Consider the following 13,729-nt stretch of genomic DNA (forward strand, 5'->3'; position numbering starts at 1 on the left):
TGAATTGTGGCTGTTCCTGCCAGGTATACTAGTAGTGCATTAAATAGGTATAGCCACTTCGAGATGACCTTATTGTTCACCAGCTAGTTATCTGTGATAGTAATCTATGCTAACTGACAGCACAGCTGTATTATAGCTGGGATGGTAATGAGGGTTCGAGATATAAGTGCCAGGAAGATGGCTGTGTCAACCACGTCAGCCACTTATAAGCACATCTTTGGCAGCTCTTGAAAACGCAGCTCCTACTCCCTAAGACAGAAAGAGAAAGTTGATTCTTAACTCATGATACTGTCTCACTGGATCATAGTTTCATAGTTTCTAGGGTCGGAAGGGACCTGAGCAGATCATCTAGTCTGACCCCCTGCTATGGCAGGAAGAGCACTGGGGTCAAACAACCCCAGTAAGGTGGTCATCCAACCTCCTCTTAAAACCCCCCAGGGTGGGAGCCTGCACCACCTCACTTGGAAGCTGGTTCTAGACCCTAGCCACCCTGACCGTTGTGTCCCTGTGCAGCAGTGTCATGTGGCCAAACCAGAGCAGGCATCATCTTTCTACTTGTATCTTGCAGCTCCCCTGATATTGCATTCTTCCTAGTCAGACATTCCTCATTCAGACGCTTTTCAATTTCCTGACAGTTGCCCTTAGAAAACTTATTTATATAGTCTGTAACCAGCTGAAATCCCCGTTCCTTGGAACTTGAGTCTCTGAACTTTACATGCAATCAGGATGTAATAAGCTCTGTACATTACCAGCTTTGCTTCCCTGGGGATGTTTCTGTCTCAGACTAACTCTTTAACAATTAGTTAAAAGTTTCCTGCAAGCTGCAACCTCCTTGTCAATTCTTTTCCAGTCTTTCTGTCACTAATGAACACTGAGTCAAGGTATTTAAATTCAACTACAGTGAAGATTTTACTGCTTGATGTAATTGTTCTTTCTGTGGGGTACCATTTTTGGCAACAACCATTGTCTTGCTTTTATCTTTACTAATCTGCACCTGGAATTCTTCTATAAACACATCCATCCTGTCCTTTCCACCCCAAATATTCACATTCTCACTACTCTTACCACTTAGCTGTTCAAATAAAACACAACAAAAATTCAGTCACTGCACTAAGGAGACATGCAAAACCCTCAGTGTACAACTGTGAATTCTAGTACTCTCCTCTGACGGGCTTTAAATGTTTTTCATGAAATATTTCCCATCATTTTTACTAAAAGACTTTTCTAACTGTCTTTATGAATTCTCTAAGACTGCATTAACACAGTCGATTGCTTCCAACTGCACCCTCTTAAAATCAGGTCCATTGGAGAGTCAATAAGAAAGCAATCACACTGAAGTGTGCTTGCTACAGAGGGAGGAAGAGCTGTTGGATCAGTGCATGTGTGTCTGGAACTCACACAGCTTAAGCCAATTTTTGTGCCCATGGAGCAGTTCATTTCTTGGCAGCTGAATCATGACAAAGCTCCAAGGCTGCAGCAGCCCACAGCCTGCTGTGACTCAGTGACCACAGAACCTAATTTGTGCTGGATAAAGCCCTAAAGAGATTAACTGACTCATAACATATGCTACTTTACCTTCTACAAACGAACCTCAGATACAGTGCCATGTTTCTGATCTCCATCTAAATTTTGCAAATATGCCATCACTTAGTCACAGATTTGGGGAACCTGGAAAAAAATCTTAATTTATCATTCATGAATTCTTTGCCAGCACTTCAAACAGGAAGCATTTGTGCATTATCTGCCAGGGATATGACATTTTACATTAGGAAGCCAACAAAAGTGTTTGCATATTCATTTTATGACACCTTCAAGAAACAACAATGCAGGTGTTTTACCTGAGGCACTGGGAAAGACAGGATATCACTGATAATGCTGAGAGTCTGTAACAGCTGAAGGACAGGCTAAAAGAAAAGAGATTGCCCAAGCCTGCAAGCTCCTAGTATCTGCATAGGTTTGGAGGGCACTAAGTGTGTTTAGCCACTTAAAAGACTAGACGCAGATTAAGGATGGATAAAAGTCTATAGGGCTACGATTTTCAAGACAGCCTAAGAGTTTGGCATCTGGTAAATTTTAATGGGCCATTTCAATGAAGATTTTGCCATTGCTTTCAATGGGAGCTGGTTCTGGTTGTAAATTCAGCAACACAGATAAAAATAAAGATCAACACTCATCATGAATTTACTTTGAAAATGAGCTCTCCACCCCCCCCACCTGAAAGATAAAATGCATGTGAAAGAAATTGCTAAATAACTCCTTCCTCATTGGTGTAATTTCAAAGCTTAACAAGTCAAATATATTTGGGATTTCAGAAGGTGTACTCAAATGATATATCAGTTAATAATTACACAATTATTGAAGGAAGGAACTCTTAATAATATTAGAAAGGAGTTCTTGGATTATTACAGAATATCCATTAGCAGCTTCTCATACATTAAAATCTTATGTGCTTGATGCTGAGTCCTCCCTGGTTCTTCCTGGCTATCCTTTTAGGATGAGATTTTTTCCAGAGGGACTAAGGGAGCTAAGCACCAAAATCTCATTCTCAGCCAAGGTGCCACAGTACCCTGGGGTGCCTTGAGGTCCTTTTAAGGGTGCCACAGGGTGCCATGCAATATTAGCACTGGTAGGTGTGCAAATATGATTCACAAATTAAACCTTGAGCTTTCAAACAGAAATGGATAATGTTAAAAACATTCTGACTGGTTGAGTCTTTCTAAGCTGTTTCTGACAGAACAATTGCAGAGTTATTTTTCTGTAATCAAACCATGAGCGTTTGCATGTGCTGAGGGGTGTCTGGAGCCTAAAAAAATTGAAAACAACTAATCTGACTCTTTTAGAAACCTTTAAAAGCTAAGACATAGGCCCTGTACATTGGTTTTAAAAAGTAGCAGACATTCAGTCTAACTTAAGTGCATTCTGTGAGCACTACTTTGAGAAAAATTGGGATAAAACTATACTAGTGCATGCTATACCAGTGTAGATGCTGTGTGTCTGCAGCTTATCCTGGGATAGCCACTTGGCCAGAGCAAACTGGTTCTTAAAAGCTCACCCATCACCTACTGGCGAGATGTTATAATACTGGACGCAGGAAGCTGGTCTTCTGCGCATTCCAGATTCTGGTGTAATTTATATCCGTGTACATGACTGATGCAAATTATACCACTGTAAACATATTGGGTGCCCAGGACCTTTGACTGATATTGACCCTTGATCAGTGCTCAATACTTGATGCATCTGAGGAAGACAAATTCCATCCCACACCCTATCATCATGTCCACATGTTGCAACAGTGCTATGTCTCCTCATAGGGAGAACATTTCTCTCTCAGCTCTAAGAAGCCACCAGCTTATTCCATGAAGCACAAGGACTGATTTCTGAGCTAGCTCATATGGCTACAGACTTTCATGATGCTCACAAAGTGATCTAATCAGTTGTTTTTATTCCTCTTAAATTATATCCTTCATTGGCTCTCAGTGCATTGCAATGAACGGGCAGATCAGTCCCTGTAGGTTGTTGATGGGCTCTTCCTCTCTCTTTCCTCTTCTTCACAGACAACTATCAGCAGCGAGGCACAAGTCATTCTCTCAGGGCCTCCAGAAACCCGAACATCAGAAGGCATCAAACTGGTATGATTTAAGTAAAAAGAGTTGGATGAATTTAGTAGTGAATAATCAAATGCACAAATACCCTCTAGGGAATGATTGACTAGGTTGCAGTACTGCCAAAAAGACTGGGGGATTGTAGTGGGCTGTTAAATGAATGGGAGTCAACAGTGTGCTCCCATTACAAAAAAAACAAACAAACCAAAAACAAAAAAAGCCAATAGCAAATAGACTGTATTAACAGGAGTGTGGCCTGCAAGTGAAGAGGAGTGATTCATCCACTCGATTTAGCACTAGTGAGACCTGAGCTGGGTTACTGTGTCCAATTTTGGGAATGACACTTCAAGAAAGATGTGGACAGTTTGGAAAGAGTTCAGTAGGGATCAGCAAAAATGGTTAGAAGTCTAGGAAACATAGTTTACAAGGAAAGATTAGAAGAATTGGGCTGATTTAATCTGGAGAAGACTGAGGGGGGATTTGATAACAGTCTTGAAATCTCTGAAATAGCTTGAAATTCCACAGAAGGCTGAATTAGGCGACCTCCTAAGGTTTCTCCATGCCCTATTTTTCTGTGACTTTATGCAAGTCAAATGGACCCCTGATCTTCAAGCTATTGATCCGTATGTACATTTATATAAAGGCCCAACCACAAAGAGCCAATTCTTTAGCTGTTGCAAAATTGTCAGATCTCCTTTGACTTCAACAGAATTACCCCAGTTTATACAGGTGAGGATTTCTCCCAGTGCTCAAACTTGGATTTAAACATTTGGGGGTTTGGGGGTTCTTCAGCTCTCAGGGGTACCAATTTAGTGGTAAGCTTTCTGGTGAAAACCTTAAGGGAAAAATAAAGAGTTTGAAAATATAATTGGCAGAAAGCAGACTAGAAGCAGCTGTCTCAGCAGACTTACTCCATTCAGATCAAACATAGATGTTTGGAAATAACTCACATTCTCTGTATATTTAACTTCAAGCTTTCCATTTGTTTGGAGGCAATCAGAGATTTGTACTCAAACAAGATTATTCTCACTCGGTTTTTATTCATGAAGCACAGTATTCATTCCACACCAATATAGAACTGTCAGTTTGGCACGTGTAACATAGGTAGTTTATAGGATAAAAAGTGCTTCTTGTTTTATTTTGCCATCTTTCTGTCAGACATGCCTGAATGCAAATAGAGGCCTCTTTTCCCCCAGAATACAGCTTTCTGCACTAACTTAAGTGTGCTCATTAAGAAAAAAAAGTAAAGTGGTAACTTTAACTTATAGTGGGCGCACCTACATGTGCCCCAAAAGCGGCTTTGTTACTGCGCCATCATTTAGTACTTCCTTTTGGAAGTACTAAATGGTGGCGCAGTAACAGCCCATACTGTGACATGCGTGTGGCACAGTTATTTTGAGCTGCTGCATCGCTATAGCAATGCACTATAACAAGGGAGTGCATTACTACGGCGACACGGTTTGTGACCACCAACACAACGCTGCTGTAGTGCATTGCTTGTAGATGCACTCGCCGTGTGATTATTATTATTACTACTACTTTAAAATCTCTAGGATATCTGTGAATCATTCTTGTCATAGGAACACTGATATCTGCCGTACAATCTCTAGGAAAGCAGTTCTCTTCCAAGGTTCAGAGCTTTTCCTGTGTTGTTTGTAGAGATTTTCTGTTGTCAGCAGGGGAAACACTGAAAGGATATAATTTTTGCTCCACCAGCTCTGTTAACCTGATTTGTTCTTTTCTTTTTAATTCTTCCATCACTGTCTGCTTATTTTTGAGGAGGTGTATACCAAGGTTTTAATTCTAGTATTTATAGGCTTAAATAATATAGTAATGTACCTGCCTATTTTCAGAACTATCTGTGAACCCACGTCACATTGTGGCTATTAAAATCAGTTGCAGGAGGAATCCAAGGTGACAGAATGTAATTACCTGAGTTGGAATCTGGCCAAGATGTGCTAGCACCTGCGTTCTTCTGCAAAAATATCTCCGGGTCCTAGAATTAAATCCTCGGAGGAAATAGACAACTGAGCAACTGTCACATCCTGGACAGTGCTCTGATTTGCATTACCCGCTGCATGGTGCTAAGCAGCTTTAAGAATACCTTTGCTACCTCAACTCTTATTGACTTCAGTGGGAGGTTAAGGTATAGAATACCTGGAGTGCTCAGCACCACGCATGATATTGTCCCTGGATTGTAATCCTGAAGGTCATAATTACTCCTCTTACTGGTAAATGAAAAGAGGCTGGAGACAGCGTCTGTTTAGAAGACAAAAGAGGAAACTTGTTGTACAAAAGTTTAAGAATCATTGATGTAGGCCAAGATTTACTAAAGTGGCTATGTAATTTTCAGGGACTCCATTTAAGGAAGCCTACGTTGAGATCCTGGAATGGGGATTGATTTCCAAAGAGAGATCTGTGCAATTCACACTATCCATGCCACATGTGCATGGCTGGAGGCGTGAGTGTGGGATCGTGCATTAGATCCCATCATCCCTTGCTTCTGGTGCAGGGGGAGCTTAGGATCTTTTCCCTCTGTAATTGCAAAAAGCAAGCTTCTGCAGCTAGGAACCCCACAGGATCCCGCTGCGGTGATCCTCCAGCCCTGGGGGTTTCCTGCATCCTGGAGCCTTGGGGATCATGACAGCCACGATCCCCAGGTCCTGGGGGCTTCACACCCCCACAAGCCCTGGGGATCACAGCAGCCACAATTCCCAGGGCCTGAGGGTTTCACACACCCATGAGCTCTAGAGATCATGGAAGCTGCAGTCCCCAGGGCCCAGGGTGTTTTCACTGGGCTTTACATAGCTCTGCAGTTGTGAGCCCTGTTAGCTGACTGGGTTCCCAGCTGGAGGGAGACCCTACTAGATGTGAAAATGAAAGCTTGATAGAAACCAGCTATACAATTAATACATATTTTCAAAGTCTAACTTTTTATATATATAAAGTTCCAACCACCTAAAAAGTTAGACTTTGAAAATATGTATAACTCTCTCTCTGTATCTATATGTAAAGACAAGCTACTTTACACCTGTAGTTTGTCTCCAACTAGTTTGTACAACCAATCAGTTAATTGCTCAATACCTGTAATGTGTAGGTGGGGGCTTGGAGGTAGAAGAGGGCTTAACTGGAGTGGTTTTGTACTTCAGTGGTTATTGGCTGCCCTAATCTATATCACAGTCCTACCAGCCTCTTCTGTCACTGAAGAGCACAAGAAAGTTCCCTTTTCACCCCTGCACCAATACTAATCCTAGCATAGACATGAATTTGGCTTTAAATCCTTCTTCTTTCTACTCTTTTCAAGTCAGATCTTAATGAAGTGCTTAATGCCCCAGTGAAGTGATGAATACCTTCAGCTGCTTACATGCATCTCTCACAGGAGCAAACTACTCCTGAGATCTTGGCTTCTAAAGAAAAAATGTTATCTATTTTCGTGCTTCAGCTCCTGCTCAGAAAACAAACCCTCCCGTCACTGCTTCCCAGCCTCCCCAGCTATCTTGGTTTAGATTTTCTAAATCCCATGATAACAAAACTCATTAACCCCTTTCCCCAATCACTATTTTGTGTCCCCAATTAGGCCATGCTGTCATTGAAGTCAACAGTTGGTACTTTCTCAGAATACCCTGTTCACATCCAGGAGAAGCTGGCACAGCTGGGTTGGTATGAATGGTAAGTTTGCTGTGATGTCATTGGTGATCTTAAAAACAAGAGGATAAATACTGAAGCCTATTTGATAGATATCTTTCATCTGAAATAGGCAAAAGATTCAGGTAGATGTGAAGAGGAGCAAAAATATGGAATCAATGACAAAGTATGTGAAGGATTGGCAGTTCATGGCCAAAATAAGAAGCAAGCACTCTGAAATTACCTAAATAGGCAATAATTGATTAATCAGATGACTCAAAACCATATAGACATTGCATGTGAACTAATTCAACATATGTAACCATTACTGGAATCTTCCATTTTGCCTTCTCTTACTCATCACTTCGCCTTTTAAATTAAGCCCATTCCTGCGATCAGGTAAGAATATATGGAGCCTTTCCAAAGGGAGTCCAGAATGGATGGTGAGGTTGTCCACACAGACCTCATGTGCACTGTATTATAGATCTACCATTGTAAACTCATAAAGATGGAGATCAGGTTTTCCTATGTGTTCACAGAGCAATAGAAGCAGTGAGTCCTAATTCTGATCTGGGTATTTGGGCACCTCCACACAAATAACCACCTTCTCATTATCAGAAAGGAAGGAGGGAAGACCTGGGTAATTATAGGGCAATTAGCCTAACTTCTATCCCAGGGAAAATCCTGGAAAAATTCATCAAGGAGTCTGTCTGCAGTAAGCTTGCAGAAGGTAGGGTTCTGAATGACAGCCAGCATGGCTTTCTTGTGGGCAGGTCTTGTCTTACTAACCTCATCTCCTTTTATGATCAGGTAACTCACCACCTGGATAAGGGAGAGGAGGCTGACATTGTATACCTTGACTTCCAAAGGGCCTTTGATCTAGTATCCCATGATGTCCTTGTGAGTAAATTGGAAGACTGTGGACTCAACTGTGAGACAGCTAGGTGGGTAGGGAGCTGGTTGCAGGGTAGGACACGGAGTTCTAATGAACAGATCTGTGTCGTCCATCCTGGTGAGAAGTGGGCAGTGGTGTCCCTCAGGTGTCAGTGCTTGGTCCAGTGCTTTTCAACATCTTTATCAATGGTTTGGATATGGGGGTGAAGAGCTCACTGGGCAAGTTCATGGATGACACCAAGTTATGGGGAAGCATGGTCACGCTTGAAGATAGGCTGCAGATACAGGCGGACCTAGACAGGCTGGCAGGGTGGGCAGATTGGAATCAAATGAAGTTCAATCAATGTTGACAAATGTAAAGAGCTCCATCTGGGGACAACCCCCCCTTCCCCCTTCCTCCACACCACAAATGAAAGGGACCTGGGGTAATAATAGACCACAGTATGAATATGAGCCAGCAGTGTGATGCCGTAGCCAATTGGGCAAATAATACCCTGGCATGCATTAATCGATGTATCGCCAGAAAAACTAGGGAAGTGATTCTTCCACTCTACTCAGCATTGGTGAGACTGCAGCTGGACTACTGCATCCAGTTCTGGGTGGCACACTTCAACAAGGATGTGGTAAAGCTCAAGAGAGTCCAGAGAAGGGCCACACATATGATCAGAGAGTTGCATGGCAAGCCGAACGAGGAAAGGCTGAGGGATCTGGGATTCTCCAGTCTGAAAATGAGAAGGCTGATAGGGGAGTTGATAGTGGCTTAAAGCTACATCGGGGGCATACATCAAAGGCTTGGTGAACAACTTCACCAGGACACCCGTGGGGATAATTGGAGTAATGGCCATAAACTCCTGGAAGACTGTTTCAGGCTCAACATTAGAAAAAACTTCTTCACAGCCAGGGTGTCCAGACTGTGGAATAGGCTCCCTCCAAAGGTGGGGCAGTCACCAACCCTGGAAATCTTCAAGAGGAGACTAAATGATCACCTTGCTGGGGTCACCTGACCCCAGTTGTCTTTCCTGCCTGGTGCAGGGGGCTGGACCTGATGATCTTGTGAGGTCCCTTCCAGCCTTAAAATCTATTAATCATTACCATTATTAATATTTTGACACCGCATCTACAAAGCCTGAGTACAGATAGTATTGAATGTAGTATTAAGGCCCAGAAAGGAAGCTACTTTTATGGCTTGTTTCCCCATGAAATGGGGATAATAGTACTGTCTTGCTTCAACTGGAGAATATACTGTGAGAGTGTACTGTGGAAATGCTGAGATACTAGAGTGAAGAGGGTTCTATGCATGTACATGTGTGTATACACATTGCACCTATTGACTAAATAAGGTGTGTGTGTGTGCGCATGTGTGTGTGCGCGTGTGTGTATAAATATAGAACAAGAGAGAGTAAGAGAGTGCACAAGCTTTCAGGAACTGAAGTTCACTTCATCTGAAGCAATCTTTGGTTCACAAAGGCTTGTTTTCCTTCTATATATATCTAATTTGATTAGTCTATATGGTCATATTCACAAATTACACTTTCACTGGTATAAATGATTGGAAACCAGTCTATACCCATAACAACAGAAGTTTGGTTTAAAAATGGAAGAATTTTTTACCCCCCACCAGAGGTCAAATGTGCGCTCTGTTTGCTACCGATTTTAACTATGCCACTTACAGAAAACCGTGTAGCTTAGATCAATTCTGCCTTGGGATTTTTGAATGCCTGTACCTAGCCTAAAGGTACATATCTACCATGCCTTCTAAATGACTTCAGACTAACATGGCTAACTACCTCTCTCTGTAGACAAATTAACGTAGATACAGACCTAGATAAAAATAAATCCCCATCAAATAATTTTAAAATAATTTGTTTTTTAAGTGAATTTTCTACTTTTCAGGGTCTTGACTAATGATTTTTCAGAAGAACTGCAGTTTTGGAGCCCATTCCCAGTCAGGATTCATTTTTCTTTTAAAAACCAAAAAAAAAACCCCAAAAAAACAAGTCATGAAAAACCTCCAGTGGAGAGTTTCCTCTAAATCTTTAAGGGATAATTAAGTCTTTCACTTTTTTATTTCATAATTAAATTTGTCATCCCTTTGTCAACTTCGCATTTATGGGCCTAAAAATGACTAGTTAATATTTTTTTCATTAATTGTTGTGTGGCCTTTCCTTCATAGATATAGTTTTTAACACTCTTATTTGTCACTCCAGTGAAGCAGAGTTGAATGAGCTATTTAGCCATATAATAAAGTAACCATGAGTGAAGCAAGAGAAGTACTGAACTGGTGCTATTATTTCAACAAAATCTTTTCAGCAATTGCCTTCTCTTCATATAATGCTTTGTGCCATAATTTCACTAAGTGACAGTGTGAATGTAATTACTTTGATTCAGAGTGCTGGCATCTTACAGGTAACAAATTATTCTGCCCTCCAATGAGTAATAATTCAATTATTCAGCAGGTATATAACTGTTCAAAATAGCCTATTCTCATTTCACAAACATCATATTTACTGCTGGAAATAAACTGTTTCTGCGAAGTGAAATATTAGATCTATATATCTCGGTTCATGTAAGCTAACAAATACATCAACACATAACTACATACCTTCAGAATTTTTAACACTAGAGAGACTAAAGAGATGTTGATACATTCTGTAATCCATCTTACTGGATTTGTGTGTGTGTGTGTGTGTGTGTGTGTGTGTGTGTATACACACATATAGTTTGCCTATTTATTGCTTGGTGCTGTTATTTGTATTGAGATTTTAAACTAAAAATCAAGCAGTGACTGTTTACATACTGAGCCAGCTTCTTATCTCTATTTTATCCATGTTCGAATGGAATTACTCAAGTGCAACAGAAAGCAAAATTGGGCCAAGTCACTGGGTATAGTTCTTCTCACTCAGGTATCATATATATCAAGTCTGACCTTATGGAAATCAATGGAATATAAAACCAGTGTAGGCAAGACTGAATGCTCATTGCATCTTGAAAGAGATCAGTTGGGCATCTGTCTTCAAGAGAGGGTTCCAAACCGTGAAATCCAAGTTGATAGTGGCACCTTCCCATAGTCCTAAGGAAGAGTTGGATTTTGTAAGCATTTTGTATTGACCTCTTGATACAGCTTACCACTTACCATGCTGACTACTGTGAATGCCATTGTTGGACAACTAACTTATTCCCATGTAAGTCAATCTTGTCATAAGTCTTACTGTGATCGTTATATTAATCTAGTGGGGAAATTCGCTGCACACTGTGAATACTTTTACCCAGAACATTTAACTCATCTGTTCACAGAAGTTAAAATTCACTACTGGCTCTAGTCCTAGTGCCATTCAAGTCAGTACCAAAACTGTCACTGAATTAATTGAGGTATGAATTTTATCAGGAGTGTAGGTTCCTAAGTCAGAGCTGTAGATCACCCTATAATGACAAGGCAATGCTAAATATTTTGACACCTACATTATTTTGTGGATTTAGTCATTACCATCTAAAGCACTTAAAAAAACAATGGGAATCAGATTATAAAGTCACTTAGGTGTTTTTGAAAATATTAATCTCATGAGTTTGATACAAGCATATGATTTTATAACTTGCAGTAACTCAGTTCCAAAGAAAGTAAATTCACTTCCAGATGTACCAAAGTCTTGTAATAAAGGACCATGAATGATAACTAAAATAAGGCTAGTGATGAATGCCTATAAGGAAAGATGAGAAAAATGAAAAGCAGACTACAGAGGAAATTAAACTTTATATCTACAAGTTTGATATCCAGGGACTCAATTCTTCTTTCCAATATTTAGACACCTCTCCATAAGTCTTAAAAAATATCTACTGGATCATGTGCCTGCATACACGTAACGGATTTTTCTAAGTTTTTGAAAATGCAACCCCTTATGCTAAGCAACGGAATAAAGCCCTCAAATGTTTTGACCTGCTAGTATGCAGCAGAAATGGGATAGAGAACTCAGAAGTCCTGACCTCCAACTCTCTCCTCTAGGGCTTCTTTCAAATTAATGGCACTATGCACACACTCAAAGGTAAGCATATAGAAAGTCTTTTCATTACTGGGGACCAAGAGCTACCATGTAGTTCTTCAGGGAAAATTCCTTGCATATTGTAGATACATTTAAGCAGCACGTGTAGCTCATGTGTTCACAGAGGATAAAGTTCACCATTGGGTCAAGTCCTGGTCACATTGAAGTCAATGGCAAAGCTCCCATCACATTAAGGGGGCTATTAATTGTCCCACCCATGCAGTTAGGCAGCACAAGGCTTTTTCAGCTTGCAAGACCTATTTTAAGTTGTAGCATGTTTAAAATTACATCACTGCATAAGTATGTGCATAGACTTTAAGGCCAGAAAGGATAATTAGTTGACCCTTCTCTATCCTGTCCTGTCTGTAGGATAAGGATTAAAAATCACATATAAATCTTATTTTATATATACACGTACTGATGAATATGTATACACATATGTCTCTCTACACACACACACACACACACACACACACACACACACACACACACACTTTATATGCCATATATTTCTACCTAAAATATTATTTAGATAGAATTAAGGCACCTTAATCCAAAATTATAATCCCAGCTATTCTTGTTGACGTGTTACCTAGCCATGTAGGCACCTGAATTCTCAGTTTTTGACTTTAAAGTTCCCCAAGGCTAGGGACAAAAATTACTCAAACTGATATAAGTAATTGGAAACTGGTTCAGATCTGAAACACCAGAAGTTCAGTGCACGTAAACCACTTTCAAAACAGTTTAAGAGAAACCTGAATGGATGTAGTATCAAACTTAACTGATTAAGGTTAAATTGCTTTATTGAATTTCTGTCCCAGATCCCCTCTCCAGATACAAATTAACTCTCAGTCCTTCAGTATCCCAGGATGCTTTGCACCTTCCCTGCAAACCCCACCTCACAGGGTGGGCTGGCTAGCCTTGGCCCTAGCTATCTGCTCCAGCTGAGCAGGGAGGCATGCTCTAGTACACTGCAAGCATGTGTGGCCCAGGCCAGAATTAAAAGTGAATGTCAATTTACTTGCATATTGGTTCAATCTGTGCAGTTTAGCCTAACCTGGGAAGATTGAATCAATTCAGCCTCAGGCTTTTTGACTGTCTGTACTCACAACCTAACTGGGATTCAGAAGGTCGATGTTCCTTTGTCAAAGACAGCTGAGGGGCTTAGTATAGTAAGCACTCAGAGAACACCTAGCATATTCTTACAGGGCCCTATGATACCTAAGTGGTTAGTGCATTTGTCTAGGAAGCAGAATGATTAAGTCCAATTCTCTCTCCTGTTTGACAGGATATAAGCTTACTTCTCTGGAGATTCTCTTAACAATCAGACTACCAATGACTGGGGGTGGGGGATGCTTTCATCATCTCTAGCTGAAGTGGTTGTCCTTGCAGAGAAAAAGTTAAGATTTGTTGGGCCAGAGAGAACATAAACAAGAAGGGTGCGTCTACACATGCAAGCACGTGTGCTTACAGATGCTCAAATAGAAGCAGTACAAATTTGAGCGGGTACTTTTTGCCTCAGTGCACATGCCTGGACATGTACTTTCTTGTAAAGCAAATTGTGCCACTTGGGAC

At 40.8% G+C, this 13,729-nt stretch overlaps 1 protein-coding gene across 1 annotated transcript in view; it reads left to right on the top strand.

Annotated features, from left to right (window-relative positions):
- LOC109302206 (cyclic nucleotide-binding domain-containing protein 2-like) overlaps window positions 1-13,729 on the top strand; it is an 86,402-nt gene that overhangs the window by 46,300 nt on the left and 26,373 nt on the right. The window contains exons 6-7 of the mRNA XM_019523771.1: window positions 3,555-3,629; window positions 7,180-7,271. Coding sequence (XP_019379316.1) covers window positions 3,555-3,629; window positions 7,180-7,271 — 167 coding nt within the window. The remainder of the gene's footprint in view (window positions 1-3,554; window positions 3,630-7,179; window positions 7,272-13,729) is intronic.

This window comes from Gavialis gangeticus, unplaced genomic scaffold (assembly GCF_001723915.1).
Source record: "Gavialis gangeticus isolate Ggan-Ray unplaced genomic scaffold, GavGan_comp1, whole genome shotgun sequence".
NCBI classification, from domain to species: Eukaryota; Metazoa; Chordata; order Crocodylia; family Gavialidae; genus Gavialis; species Gavialis gangeticus.